Source organism: Dermacentor albipictus, chromosome 1 (assembly GCF_038994185.2).
Source record: "Dermacentor albipictus isolate Rhodes 1998 colony chromosome 1, USDA_Dalb.pri_finalv2, whole genome shotgun sequence".
Taxonomy (NCBI): Eukaryota; Metazoa; Arthropoda; class Arachnida; order Ixodida; family Ixodidae; genus Dermacentor; species Dermacentor albipictus.
In genome coordinates, this window is record NC_091821.1 from 451,753,241 (window position 1) to 451,769,538 (window position 16,298).

At 44.8% G+C, this 16,298-nt stretch overlaps 1 protein-coding gene across 1 annotated transcript in view; it reads right to left on the reverse strand.

The window, feature by feature from the left end:
- LOC135911076 (diuretic hormone receptor-like) overlaps positions 1–16,298 on the reverse strand; it is a 233,718-nt gene that overhangs the window by 49,467 nt on the left and 167,953 nt on the right. Inside the window, exon 6 of the mRNA XM_065443177.2 lies at positions 8,896–9,016. Coding sequence (XP_065299249.2) covers positions 8,896–9,016 — 121 coding nt within the window. The remainder of the gene's footprint in view (positions 1–8,895; positions 9,017–16,298) is intronic.

Below are 16,298 nucleotides of genomic sequence, written 5' to 3' on the forward strand. Positions count from 1 at the left end.
CGCACAGTGTCGTTTGCGAAATCTCCTCGTGTATGTTGTCTGCTCCCAATAAACTTGACTTGCCAGTCAACGTCTGTTATGCATCTGCTTTTCCTTCCTGTTTGTCTGAAAGCGTGCGCTTTTCGAAACCTGTGCACACTGAGCCAGAACTACGTACACACACAACATTAAGAAACGTCCGCGCAAGAAGTTACTAATGATTTCGAGACGTTTCTTCTTCCTGTAGACGAGTCATTTTTGCTCAGGCAGTTACTAATCACTTCCAGAGAGGGCTCTCACGCGGGCAGCTTTCGCATTACCGAAGCATTGGAAGGAACGGTCCGATGGGAGCACCGAAAGGAAGTTCTGCGGGCGCGTGTTGTCTCGTTTCCTCGCGTTTTTTCTGCATAGTGGCCGCTCGAGAGAACAACTTTCGTTTCGGCTGTCGCTACTACCCATCTTTCTCTGGCATGCCCGACACCCACGGCCTGTCACCACCGCTCGCTGTTGCCTCTGAAGCACCGAGCCGTGAAAGAAAGGCGCGCGCGCCGATATCAGATGCAGGAAACGGGGAAACGGATTTCCGTGCAGCCGAATTCATAAACATGCGAAACTCGCAGCTCGTCTGTACGGGGAAAAGTGGCGCTCTTGAAAATACTGGCTAAAATTGCGCCACAAAAAAAGGGTGGGTAAAGGAAATGGCTTTGAATACGAGATAGAACTGAATCCGAAGTGTTCCAAATAGAACGAAAACCTGCTAACGGAGTTTTAGCTTACTCAAAAGATGAAATAGAAGGTTTGGTTCTAGAGTTGTTCAGAATTTTCGCAGCAACCGTCTTTACCCAATCTTCCTTGTCATCTTATGGTTCACAGCCTTTTTTTTATTGATAGTATACGAGCGGCATAATATAGATGAAGGCAATTCGAACGTGAAAATAATTTATGGAAATGTTGAAATATTGCCTGGCTCGTTATTACTGCAAGCCAGCTTAACCAAGTAGAATCCTAAATAAAAAATATTTTAGACTTCCCCAGGCAAATGAAGTTCCCCAAATGAGGCTGCAGCTGAAATCGAGTGGTTCGTGGCCCGGATGCTTAGCCCGTAAGGCCAATGCTGCGAAAGCTCTGAAGTACGTTGCTTAGCCACTAAAGTTACGCGCTGCCAATGGAAATTTAAATATATTTTAGGATTTCACGTGCTATAAGTACAATTGGGTCATAAGGCACGCAGTAGTGGGGAACTACGATTTAGTTTTGGACGCCTGGTGGCCTTTAGCGTGACGCTAAATAAACGTGCATCGGCGGTTTTGCATTTCAACATAATCAAAGTCGGCCGCCGCAACCTGGATCGATCCCGTGACCTTGAGCTAAACAGCCGAACGCCACAGCTGTCGCGCTACCATGGCGGCTGCTCTTTCCCTGCCAATTATTGCTGGTTGATATACCTGAAATTGAAATCATTCTTCATTAAGAGAGGCGTGTTCAGTTTACGTTTGTAGCAGGTGACTATTTCCGACAAAATTGCGCGAGTTGTGTGAACAGCTGCCCTTTCCAAAAGATCCAAAGTACTTCAGTTCTGATAGTGTTCTCCGCAAGGAGATCGCCAAAGTTGTCTCCACAAGCACACCTCCAGCGGCTGCGGCGGGCTATCTATTTTATTATTTGGCGCGCTTCGGCAATAACGTTTCGAGGTGTGAAGTTGCACAATAGTCACAAAGCAGCGGCGATAAGGGCAGGTAAAACGCGTTTACCGAAGGACCTGAGAGAAAAATATTTCAAGGTGCAGTAATAAATCACCCTTCGGCAAGACCAGACCAATAAAGCCACTGTTACCGCTAGAAGAGGCGTTGTAAGCCAGAGAAAACGGAAAAATGAAAGGTTTCAATGCTGCTTGGGGGTACCAACACTGTCTAAGCTTACCGTTATTTATTTTTGCCTCATCTGCTTGGGTACAGTTAATTTTATTATTTTTAAAGAGGGATCACATCGTACGCAACATAGGGTAAACACTGAACTTGGAGTGGTTTCTAGAACATTTACATTCGGGGGTAGAGGGGGGGAGGGCATCTTTGGCCTAAATACGAAAAAAAAAACTTTTAAATCCGTAATATCGCACTGACATTGCCTCCATTCTTCCTTTCAGTATTCAACCTCTTTCCGCGAATAACGAAAACAAAATAAAACAAAAAAACGAAATTTTAAACACAAACTTTATCAGTTTTTTTCATTTAACGGTACTCTTTCAGTCTGCGTTCAAGTGCCGCCTCCCTAGAGGGCGGAAAATTTTCTCACAGGAGAACACTTATACAATTCCTAAGCTTTCCTTCCACAATATACGGTGTACTTAAACTCTTAAGAAGGCCGCGCACTACAAAGACCACTTGGCGTAGCTGGCCTCACGTATTGCTCCTCAAACAATGCGAACCAACTCGAAGAATATCCGCCTTGTTCAAGTGCACCAGTGCGACGCGACCGTTTCATGATTGCATACAATTGCTGCCGACGGCGTTCATCGGCCCTGCCCCATCTGGCCTCTTTACCGGCACAGGAAGGCTTCGGTATTGCTCTCGACCGATAATTTCATAAAGCTGCCACAGGCCGCACATTGAAGCGGTCAAACAGGCCACTTTTTCCTTGACTCGTTCGGTATTCTTACAGACACTTTGGATATATTGGACCAGTCCCACTTTCAAGCGCCAAGTTGGCTTCCACGGCAAGGCGGTTAATGTCAGCAGGCTCATGATAATCCAGCAGCCAAGTTACGGGATTCTCATGCAATTTAGCACTTGAATAGTCTCACCAAGTTTGCATTGATCTAAAACTGTACACGGTGCTGCAGTCTCACAATTCCCTCCTTCAACGGAGGCGATGCTCTACTTGAGTGCGGTGACGTGCCATTCTTTTTTTTTTTACTATTGTTCTTCTTGTCGTTCGTCATATAACTAAAAAACTAGCCTCTCATTTACAAGCCCTAGTTGACCGGACCTTCTATTGCGAACGGCATTTCATGCATGTTTGAAATATCGCAAACAGACTTTTCTTTTCTGTACTAGGCGCACTTTGCGCGATGTTTTTATTTTTAATTTGTTCCGAAATCAGAAACTATTCGATCACATAATTTAAGGACCTGTTTTTTCCAACGTTTTCAATCGACGCGACTAAACAATTTCGTCATTCGAACTCCCGTATTCTTTACGAACAGCAGACAAAAGTTCGGGAGCATGGGCCCTATAACGTAAAACTATTCCAATATGTTTCTATTCCAATGTCCTGACGTCAAATTTGCGTAACCGCCGACGCAAGCACCGGGCGGTCACCCATAGGTTTGTCTAAACAGACCAATCAAACGCTCTCCTCGTTCATAGGAGGTCCCTTTTGTTTCCTTGAAAAACGAATAACATTGCCTACACTGAGCGGCTTGTTGTATCTAATTGGCTGACAAGAGGCGAGGAGAACGTTCAAGTGGAGAGGGATTCACTAGGGCAGAGCCAGTGCACTGAAAACCGGTAACCGGATGAAGAGGGTGGTGCCGGCGTCTGCGATTGGTCGGCTTTCCCTTACTTAGGTTGTGGTGGCTGGTCGAAAATCGCGGCGGCATGCAACGGAAGCTTAAGAATGACGCTAAAATTGACCCTCAGCAAAGAAGAGTTGGCAGAATGAGGTAGTAAGCGTGTCGAAAGTGCTTAAAAACATTACACGGTCACGCAAGAAGTTTTATTATACGCAAATACACCCATGCTCTCCGGCAGGTGCGAGTAGCCAGCGTGTCAGCGATCGGCGGCAGCAATCTTTTATTCCTTTCGGAACGGGGCAGCCTGCGACTATTCCGAAAAAAATTCAGTTTTGTTCGGCATATTAATGCATCTTTATCGCGTACACGTCACTTTGACGCGGTGAGTTCGTGCGGTTTTGTGACGTTGCGTGACAGGCAGGTGAAGTGGGTGCAGCCCGAAAACATATTACCAATAGCCGAGGGCTAATGGCGAAAAGGGGTCGAATCAGAAAAAACTGTTTTTCTTTTTTCTGTCAAATCATGCATAATAAGTGTGCACTCATCATATCAGATGGGGAGGTATTGCGGTTTTTGTAACGTCGCGTGACAGACAGGTGAAATGGGGGGTGGTCGAAAAAAGTTTTTGACCAATCGCGGAGGGCTGATAGCAGAATTGGAATAGAAAAGTTTGGAATAGTTTTACGTTATAGCGCCCCATGTCACACTTCTGTAACAAGTGAAGGCGAAAGCTTGGTAATGCCATATGTTATAGGATCCGAGGGGTCAGACGTCTTGCCAAACATAATGACCCGCAGTGTGAAGTACACCTGTGGCGCTTGAGGCCGACTTCTTTAACGACACATACGAGCGCTCAATTCACTACCTAAAGGTGCAGCATGCATGTGGCCAGTAAGTGTTGCAAATGCATAACACAAGCCCAACGCCAGGGAGCATCCTCTCAGCAAGGGAAAGCAGCACTAAAGGTCGAAAGCCTTGCTGCCGCCGCTTCGCACGTCGCCCCTCGTTTCTCGCTTGGCGAGCATCCACAGTCGTAGAGTACTTCCGAGGCCGAATGCGCAAAACGATAGGCCCCTGGCGAGTGTCCCCCATCGCTGTCTTTCTCACTTCCCAGTCAAACGTCGCCGCAACCACCGCTCCTACTGCGTGACATTTGCGACGCAACGCCGGTTTTTCTGTCTGGATGCACCACTCGTTCCCATCTCCACCCGCCGCTCGCTCGGAGAAGGTCACATGTCTTTTTTTTTTATACCACTCGACTAGACGCCGCTTTCATTCAACACCATCGCGCAAGGAAGCACTTACGACTTTCGCCTTAATAAACAGATGCGCATGAGTAGCGAAAGAAAGATGCTTCTCGTACAGAAAAGGCTCAAAATTGGCAGATTAGTGCAAAGTACATTGACTCTAAGTTATGATGGCTTTTCTAATGCGCATTGAAGAGTTGGTACATGATTTCGGTATGGTATCTTATGATATCTATATCTTATATTCTCACCAATAACACCGGTTCCACGCAATTTGGCCTCTAAATTCCAAAAGCAGGCCACTAGATATGTAGTCCGAAATTTTTTTCCGAGGGCACATTTATCAAACTTCACCGATGATTACGATATTCCCTATTGCGTAATTTGAGCGCAGTTTTATACATGTTTTCATTTCCCGATATATTGGCTGGCCCGAAAAATCTGTGTCGTGCGTCACGTTGCAAACGGAGCGATGTCCGGCGCGACTGCATCGCTGATCAGGATATCGCGAAAGGCGGCGCGTGAGTGACGCATGGGCGCGATTCACAGCAGCCGCCGCACACAGAACTCCACCCATGCAGCGCTTTGTTTCCATACGAATGACGCGCGCTACTATGGCGTCATCTTGCCGCAAAGCCAGTCTTGCGCGGCGCTACGCTTTTCTTCTCACGCTTTCGCCGTACGTACCCCCCTCCTCCGCTTTACGTCTCATGGTTCCCCTGCACCCTTCTCCTCCACTTTCGTCCTGACGCCCTCTTCGCTATCGCAGCCTTTCATCTCCCGCTGCGCTCCTCGTTCGCTTTCATCCTTCGCTGTGCTCGTTCGCTCATTTACGAGGGACAGCACTGGCGCTCGCAGCAGGAACGAACGCCTAAGAGCTGCGCTTTAAAAGGAGCGGAAAACTGAATAATCATTCCTCCCATTTTCGGAATGCATATATTAAAGCTGCTGTCATACACAGAACTTGTTTCAACGTTAGGCGTTGTGAGATCACCGGCTACAACTTGTAAATTGCAACGCCTGGCGCAAATCAAGTATTTATACAATTAAAGTACTCAAGCTGTGAACATGATTCAATTGGGTACTATTTCAGCTTCTAATGCAAATAATGCCTCTTTCATTAGCTAGTTCAACTTCAGAAGTAGAACTATGCCAGCTGCCCCAGGCGATTTCTTAAAGTTATATTGACTCTGATAACACCCGCTATCCACACGCCTTCTACTGGCAAACACAGCTAAAATATTTAGAGAAACTTTAATATGCACTTCTGGATCGTACAACTTTATAGTAAGATAGGCAAACGCACGAGCAGAAGCAAGGGCAAGCGTCATAGATTTCCATCAAAGGAAGAACATAGATGCAACCCGGTTTGAGCGTATGGAGACGAAAGAAGTGCAAATCGTGCCGCAAAAGTCTCCTTCTCGATATGCACGGCACGTATCTGCACGCTTGGTTTTGGGAAAAGGAACTTCGACGCTCGAGACAAGGGCTCAGAGGCACCGTCCGTAATCCAACACTTCCGTAAGGAGAGGTGCGACGAAACAGGAACGGCAAGTCTTTGGTCTTCTCTTTCAGGTGTGACCGGCGTAGGCGCCAACCAAAACTTGAACACTATGAACGCCACAGGGCGGCTCGCGGTGCAGTAGCAGGCAACACACGTCTCCGCGCAAGCTGGGCACGCGTATAGTGGGAATTACAAGAAGTGACAAAGCAGGCCGCTCGAGGGCCTTTGTGCCGGGGGTATTTGTGAATACGGATGAAGACTGAAAAGTAGGCTGCTGTACTGATATAATCCCTTTTGTCAGCTAGTGCGCTTCTTCCAAAGTGGAGAAAGAAGCGAAGGAACAAACTCTCATATATTTTGTGAAGCAGGAAGGCGCAATTAAGGAGCTCTTATTCCTAGTGCTTTCTTCTTCTCTGGAACTATTTTTCTGAAGAAACGCGATCGCTCCTTTACAGCTGTTTCCAAAGGACATTGAATAATGTTTCATTTGCTGATAAGTTATAATTCGTACATGTGTTGCACTTTATGGTATTCTTTTCCACGTTGTGGTTGCTTTCTATAAGGCGCATAATCGTTTAGTGTCGTTCATTGTGCGCGCTTAGTTTTTGCAACGCCCTACTCGGTGATGGCATTTAATAAATAAATAAATAAATGAATAAATAAATAAATAAATAAATAAATAATAAATTACGTATTCAGGATTCCATTTACAAAGAGAGCAATCGTCAGATATTAAACAAAAATGCTTTGAAAAGCAGTTTTTTTTTATTTGCTGGTCATATATTGTCCTGTAAACAATGCAGCGACTATATAACCGTCCCGAAAAAAAGTGAAGTTTAAGGATATAGGCATGCAGATTATTGCAGACAAAATGCATCTTCCATATACTGGCGAGAGTAGAAAGATTCCGCAGAGACGCTTAAAGGGACAGTAAAGTGAAAAATGATTTCTCCTGTACCAGTAAATCACCGTTCTACAACACTAAAAACCCCACTCTTACAATGATAAGACGTTTGGTAAGGCAGAAGAAGCGCAAAACCGAAATACGGGTGGCGACCACTACTTAAGTTCCCGCACCTGGGGGCTCTGACCGCTTGGATTTTGATGGCATCTTCTAGTGCCTACTACTTATATATAGCGGTACAGATTGGCTACATTGTGTTCTAAAGGAACCAAATATTAAACATGGCATGTTTCGAGAACCTTTATTCAGCCAACGCCGCCCAAATGAGAAAACATTTTTTGGAATCCCTGACGTCAAGCTGACGTAGCGGCGCTGGGGTTTCGGCGCGAAATTCAAATACTGATACTGGGACCTTCATTCTCTCATCTAATAATCAAACTATCTTTCTGAAATGACTGCCTGCAGGGTTCTCAAGCAATGCTTCATTAGTCTAAATTGATTTATTGTTTCGCTTTAGTGTCCCTTTAAGACTGCTTACATGCCAGAATGCGAAAGCATTATACCGTTTCTAGACCTTGGAGCGTCCTTACTGCGCTCATGTTATACACTACCGCCGTGGCACCACATCCCTCCCATTCAGTGCGCATCAATTGCCCAATGACGCATGATTAGGCCACACCTTTAGTAAGCCATATGGCTGCTACGTAACGTGTGCAAAGAAACACGCACTAGGCACACCTTTATTCAGCGCAGAACGGTGCAGCCGCCTTGGCGTCAGGGAAGAGTGCTCGTGTCACAATCCGGAGGCCCCGGTTCCATTCGCACCGAGCCCGAAGTTCACCAAAATTTATTTTCAATACAGTTAGCTTACTTCGTTTTCAGAAACCACCCTGTGCGAAATTTGACATCAACTCGAGCATTTATTTGGCGTGTTTTCAGGCTTTGCACCGTCGGCTTTTTTTTATACCATTATAGGGTCATGTCGACGCCACTAGATTTTCGCGAATGGGGCATGTAATGCTTTTGCATTAATAGATTGTGATTCGTAGTCGCCATTTCTCGCAGCGGGTATAAAAGAACCAGTGTATAAATAACACGCGCTCACTTTAAAGGAAAAATACACGCACAACTTTAAGACACATAGAAAGACATCCGAAGGGTCTATCATTTAAACTCACAGAGGCGGCATTCCAGTTGTAACTAGAGGAAGAAGCCGAGCTGGACTGGTCATTCAAAACCCAGAACAAATAGGCCGTGGGGAAACGCATTCAATGGGTTAATATGTTTTACAAAGTGCTTCTGAGGACATGGTTCTCAAAAAAACATTGTCAAATTCATATCTTTCGGGCTAAGGACAAAGGGAGGGGTTGCTTATGGCCTGCAGCGCAGCTGAAGGGGCGACTCCCTGCTGATGATGTCGACGGTCACCAGCTCCGAAAAGGCAACAGGAATTTCCTCTGGATCCTTCACTGTGTTTGCTAGAAACCGGCAGAACTCCTCCGACGCATATTTGTCAAAACGAACGCACTCGAAAATTTTCGGGGGCACGTGACACGACACGTATATTACCCAGGAGCATCATTACTACGTTGTATAACATGCGTCGAACCCTCACGTGTTGCTGCATGCTGCCTGAAGCCGTGTGCTCGTACCTACGGTTGACGAGTTCTGTTCGCCCAGTCTCAAGTGACCGCTCACTTGTCAAACGTTACATTTGCAGATATTTCGGACTTACGCAGAAATCACCTACCTTATGGTACGCAGGTGAAGGTACAGACTGCAGTGTTGCCGTGGTCATCCAGGTGATGGAAATAAGGAAGTAGGTGACCATGAGGTTGACGTGGATAGTATTCCGTAGACAGCGCAGCTCCCTGTGCATTCCAAAGAAAAGAAACAAGGAGGAAACGGATACTGTAACGTCTATTCCCGCCATGCTCAATGAGCCCTGTTATTATATAATGTAAAGATTTGACAATTGCAGGTGGAATGTCAGCCTACAGAAAATAGAGGCAAGCACAACCTGTCCATAATATATGAGTAGAAGTTGCCAAGTTTCTTGGTTACGAAACGCAGTAAAAAATGGCAAACGGATGCAAAACGTACAGAACACTAAAGATGCGAAATATTGCTCCGTTGATAACACACACCGTAACTACTATATGCGCACAAGATAAGTGACATCACTATCGATTTGGTGCCCTCGCATAAGTATACGGGGTTCAATGTGCTATATTGAACTCGATTATAATCTGGACAACACAGACAAAGTTCTAAATTCAAAGGCTTCTAAAATGTTCGGGTTTCTGTAATTTTCGCTGCATATTGCTAGTAAGAACGCAAGGCTCCACTAGTACATTTCGTGGAGCCCATCTTCTTCGGAATTTCCTTCCCTCATCGGGCATGCCCAGAAAGCTCATCTTATAAATTTGTTCGAAGCAGCGCAGAATGAACAGCCGATTTCAGACTATCATTATAATCATGATATCAAAGCTTATCTGCTTTAAATGAATCCCTTTATATCAACCCGCTTATAATGGCGCAGAAAGTTCGCCCAGCTATCATTTTTTCCATTCACTATTCCATGGAAACATTCATCTTGCGCTTGCGCATATTTTGCCAGCACTTCGTACGTCATAACGCGTGGAGCATTGATACCAAGCTATCCCAAGATTGTCATGCACGAATAAATAATATATACCGCAACTCACAGCTAGTTTTACCAATTACACAGTGGAACTCCCTGCCATCGAGCTTTTGACACAATCAAAGAACCAATTTCATTAATCACGCCGCAACTTACTAAAAGACTGTCTGTAGCCTTCTACCTATTTGCTACATGTTCGATAACTATTTTTTATGTACCCACTATTCTAGCGTAGTGGGTCAAAGTATGCAAATTAAATTGTACATTCTACGTTGCCACGACGTTCTCTTTACGATTTTTCTACCCATGTGCAGTATTTCTGAGCGAAGGCCAACTGTTGTATTGTTACTACGCGATGTGCTTGATGAACATGTCTTTTTTTTATTTTTCCATGTTTTTGTATGCGCGCCAAATATGTACAGAATATAGTGGTACCTACAGCAGTACGTAGTTGACGGAGCATACAGGGGCATGCGCTGGGTATACTTCCGAATATGAACAAAACTGCGTAAAGATACCTCGTCTATAGCGACGGTCGCACGAGATACAGTGAAACATTTGCAAAAACAAATGTATACTTATCATCCTGCGTTTTTAATTAGAGCCTTAAAAATTGAGTGTTATTAGGGGGAAAGCCTTAAGTGATTCATTGCGCGAAAAATGCCTTGCCGGAGTTATCGAAAAATTGAGCGTCTGGTGTTATGGCACCGAAATTGGGTGGCACCAAAATTGATGGTGCCACCCATGACTATTGGTGGAACTCCAGCTCCCGACCTTTGGTAGGGGTCAACCCACGACCTTTGGTGTCAATTAACGCAAAGCTAATTAAGGCACTAAAACCCACAACTTTTGGTGGGAGTCGGACCCTCGAGCTTTGTTGGGACCAAAATTCAATGGCACCAAACTTGGTGGTGCCATCATTTGTGGTCGTACCCACGACCATTGGTAGAAGTCACACCCACGACGTTTCGTGTTAATTAAGGCGAAGTTACTTCATGCACAGGCTTTTAAATATAGTTAAGGCACTCAAACACACGACTTTTGGTGGGATCAAAATTCAATGGCACCAAAACTGATAGTGCCACCATTAATGGTCGAAGCCTTGACCACTGGCGGCAGTCGAATCCAGGACATTTAGTGTTAACTAAGGCAAAGTTATTTATTGCACTCAAAAACACGACCTTTTTTAGGAGTCAATCCCTCCCCTCTTGCTGAGATCAAAACTGAGTGGCACCAAAATTGATGATGCCACCATTTGCAACCCACGACCATTGACGGGAGTCGACCTCAGGATCCTTGATGTAAACTAAGTCGAAAATAATCAAGTCATAGGTAATTAAGGTGGAGTTAATCAATGCTCTTGAACTCATGAAATTTGGTGGGAGAAAACAAGTAATAGGAAGTGATAACGCATTCGAATTAAAATTTTAAGTAATTTAATGGATCTCTCGTGAGCGCTCAGACCTTCGCCTTCATGCTCCTTAGCGCATCTAAAGTAACTATCAACTTTCTTTCTTCGAGAGGGAACCCGGGGCGAAATCTTTGAGTTTCCTGTCTGACAACACAAGGTTCGGGAGTTTCCTGCCAGCTTTCACAAACAAAGAACAAGCAAAACCAATCACAAATACATGTACTGACAAACAGAACTGCTCGCAAGTCAAGTGACGAACTGCTTTACAAGATCTGCCATTCTTCTAAGAACGAACGAGGGCGAATCAGAAAGTCTTGCCCCTATTTTTTAAGCCGAATTACAGCTGTAAATGCGAAGTCAACCTAACAATTCCCAGCGGTGGACCTTTCTCGGACCGGACTGGTGAGATCGGCCAGTAGCTTCGCTTCTAAAGTGCCTTCTAGTGAACAGGAAAAAACTTCTCCGCTTGACCTCGTGGTGGCGCTAGTAGCACCAGCGCACGAGGCACATACTCGTTTTTTTTTTCTTTGAATGGATGGGACTAGCTGTTCCATTCTTCCCTTATAGCTCTCTGCCTGCAGAAACTCGGCACAAAAGTTAAGTCATGGGAAAATAAATACAGATGAGGTTTTCTTGACCTGGCCAATGGGACATCATCTCATTTGACGAACTCTTACTTTTCAAAAATTTGCCGCGCTGCTTTTTGTTCATTTTATGGTATAACTGGCCTTAAGTTGCGAGTTGAAGCAATAAGGATTTTAGAGGTCCGTCTAAACGTGCTATAGTGATCAAATGAATTTACACTCACCACTTACCTTCTACACAATCATAATCATTCTATGTCAGAGAATAGAACGGTTAATGCTTGTGCGAGGAGTCGCAAATTGATGCGTAGTGCGGCTCACGGAGTTCTCTGTCATTGAAGCACTACGTATTGTATGTATGTATGTATGTATGTATGTATGTATGTATGTATGTATGTATGTATGTATGTATGTATGTATGTATGTATGTATGTATGTATGTATGTATGTATGTATGTATGTATGTATGTATGTATGTATGTATGTATGTATGTATGTATGTATGTATGTATGTATGTATGTATGTATGTATGTATGTATGTATGTATGTATGTATGTATGTGCGTGTCTGTGAGTGTGCGTGTGCGTGCGTGCGTGTAGAAACTCATAGACCCCAGGAGTTCACACCCTGTGGCACTGGGTATGTGCGTCTGTAGAAATCTCAGGGCGCAGCGTCTGCATTGTGCGTCTCTGTACTCCATCTCACAAACTGGTTGCAGCACTGTGGATGCTACACGAATTCTTAGTTAATAAGGAGGCCGAATGCTCCTCCAGATGTGCGCAACCGCGCCGCGTCATCTGCTCAGCGTCTGCTTGCCATCCTGTTACATGCTCCGCTGTTGGTGGATTGAGGCAAAAGATGTTTTGACTCCGTGACCATACGCTACGTTTACATGCATGCGACAGCAGGGCTTCGCTTTACCTGTTCGAGTTTCCTACAGCTACCTTGCAGCCTCCTTAGCAAGTAGTACGGGTGAATGCCCTTACTAATATTCACCTGCGCCAGTGTTTGCTAGGTGTCTACTTGGCGTTTGCTCGGTACCGTCACCACGTACCATAAAGATGCAGTAAACAATTAGGAATATATAGCATTGCGCATCATCAGCGCATCACCAGTGCTAATGCTGTGACAGCACCTGCTAACTAGAAATCATCATATCCTCGGCAGTGAGCTCATTCTAGCGCCTACTTACTGTCATCTCTAGTTCATTACCATCATGTAGTAAGAGGCACTTTTTGTCACATAAACAGGCTTTTATATTTATGTATTCCACATACAAAAAACAACTGGAACCACCTTCCTGATGATATTGTGTCACTCGAAGACAACGCCCTTTTCCGCCGAACCTTCTTTGCATTTCTTCAACTGTGACCATGCATTTACGCAAGCGCTGTCGCACCGTATTTTTCTTTTGTCCAGTTCAGATGTCGCTAAGTTTGCATAATTTGAATGTCATAGTATTCTTGTTGTTTGATTTCTTAATGATTACGTCCAATGCGCATGTCGCTTGCATTATATGAACTTGTGGTAATAGTTGTTATTGTTTTTCGCATATGCCCCGCTTCCCTCTATAATGCCTTGGAGCTTGAGGTTATGTGAAATAAATAAATAAATAAATAAATAAATAAATAAATAAATAAATAAATAAATAAATAAAAAACAGTTTTACGGCTCGGTAGCGTGCCTGTAATTGTAGCAGCGTGAAAACAAACAACCCATATAAAAATTACAATAAAATTTACCTAATGATTTGACTTCAGCTTGAGATGAGACATATCGATGACGGATTTTGCCACTTGTTTCTTGCTGACAAGGCGGATAGCAACAAGAAGCGCGAATTCGAATCCAAGCGAGTGGTCGGCGCTCGATGAGGTGCCATATTGCCGCTGTCAGGGTGGGTAGGACGGTTACCGGCGGTAACTGCCAGAGTAATTCACGGTATACGATCGTACACGCGCACACATCCTAACATGTTACGCATCACTTTACCGTGTCATCCAGCGAGCAAAAATAAAACACTCCAGTGTAGCCACTAATCAGCCAGTGACGCCCGGAACTACATACCTACCACTCTGCAAGGTATTGCGTGTGTACTCCTCCTACCTTCGGCGGTAGTGCAACGAGCTTGTGAGATGCAGTATAGTATGTTCTAGGAGCAACCCAAGCAGAGCGGGACCACACTCGAGCGGACACACAAAATCTTACAAGTTTAGCTCTTATGATGTAAGCGATTCATTATGTATGCTGAAATGAAGACAGGTGTTCAAGTAAACCGACTAAGGCGAATCATATGTATGGGCTCATTATGCAATTTTTTCAATACATTGATTTCAAAATTGATTAAAGTACTCGCTTTACGTGCCAAAACGACGATCTGATTATCAGGCCAGACGTAGTGTGGGGCTCCGGAAATTTGGACTACCTGGGGTTCTTTAACGCGCACCTAAGTCTAGGAACACGGGTGTTTTCACATTTCGGCCCATTCTAGATGTGGCCGCCATGGCCGCCATTGGATCCCACGACCTTGTGCTTAGCAGCCCAACACTATAGCCACTAAGCAACCACGGTTGGCAACTTAGATTTCAGCGCATGCCAAACGGAGTGGTCCACATCTACTTTCTTGATCGGCTAAAATTTTTTTTTAATTAAGGGATCCGAAACTGATCAACTGTTTACTGTTTCCATTCTAACTTTTCTTCCTCTTATCCTTTGACCGGGACATTACGTCATCCGGGTCTGTTACTGTCATCTTTCTCTGGATGGTAAGGCAATAAGCTACCTACAGTTGTAACTTCTATCCTGCATGCTGGTCCTTCCAAGCGCACCGACTTCAGTGCACCTTGCACTTTCACCGTTTTGAGGACAACATCAGGACCCGCGAAAGCATTTTTCGAACGGCCAATACCATTTTGTACAAGCACGATGTTTCCAGGTTGTATGTTGGGCCTGTGAGTTGCATGGCGCGGGTGGCAGCATTTCTTCATTGTAAGTTTATACCTATTGTATTCCCCTAACGTCTTGCTGTGTTCTGGAATGTGGAACTTCCCTACTATGCCTAGTTCGTAATCTGCTGGTAAACACGTCGCCTTCTGAAAGACAGCAAACTGATGGCTACAGCCAAGTCCAGCTGTGTGATATCGATTGTAGCGCCTAACCGCTGCCTACAGAGCACACTTCTCTCCTCCACGAAATTCTGCGTGTATACAAATGAATATCTTTGAGGTGTTCCGGCATTTTCTTCCGGGTGGTATGGTGCCGAAAATATCAAAGTGACAGCCTTTTTTGCTCCCCACTGGCAGAGCCTTCGCTGCGGAATGCAGGTCCATTATCAGAGACAATCACCTTCGTTTGTCTAAACATCTCTCTTTCCATCACTGCAACCACACTGTTTGTGTCTTTTCTTTCAGGTTTGGCTGCCGCCATACGTGTGCACTGGTTCACAGTCACTACAAAAGACTGAGTCCGGCGCACACCCTACCTTTTCTTTTTGAATTCAGCGAAGTTGAGATGAACGACTTCGAAGGGGACATCTGAATACAAAGGAATGACTATCTGGTTTTCTTTTGGACATAACTTGGCTTTGATAGCTTAGCATTGATGGCAGGTCTTGACTTAAGCCTGTATATCACCTTTCATGTTCCTCAACGTTAAACGTTTCTGAATCTTCCAGTAGGTCCGCCAAAGTCCATCATGTCCAGCAAAAAACAATATTTTAGATATGCAGCTTTGAGGGACAAGAAACGTTCGGTCGATTAATTTTATCTCTTAGTGTCATCCGATACTTTTGCGACTGGTGCCCCTTGATAGTTTATTGGCGGTATGTGCAATTTTGATAACGCGTCTGCGTCAGGTAGCTCTTCACCAGGTCCGTGGCTAACATCAAAAGTGAACGGCTGAATTTCGCTAATCCACCTTGCCGCTCTTCCCTTCTGTTGTGCAAGGCTCAGAAGCCTGATTATCTGTGAAAAACTTGAACTGACGGCCCTCCAAATAACTCGTGGAGTATCGTAACGCCAGCACTACTGCTAAGGCCTCGTATTCCGTGGTCATGTAATTTACTTCTGCGTTTTGAAAGGTGTAGGAATATTAGCCAATGACTATTAACTGGTGGCTTCGGTCGTGGTTTGAATCTATTTGTTATAATACTGCTCCTGTGCCATAACTGGACGCGTCAGTGGAGAGCTCTAAGGGTTCGGCAAAATTGGGTAATATCAGGAGTGGATCTGATGATATTGCGCATACCAGTTATTCATATGCATGGTCGCATACGTCGCTCCACACAAACGGAACTTCCCTTTAAATGAGCCTTGTAAGACACCTGGATATTGCGACAAAGTATTTAATGAACGCTTTAAAATGTCCTGCCACTCCTAAGAACACACGCAGTGAGTGAACATCGTAGGGCCAATGCGGTTCCTTGATTCGTTGCACGGACTATTCCTTTGTCGTTTTCGTGAAGCCGTCCAGGACTCTGCCAAGGAACGCCACCTTTCTCTGAAAGCATTCACTTTTC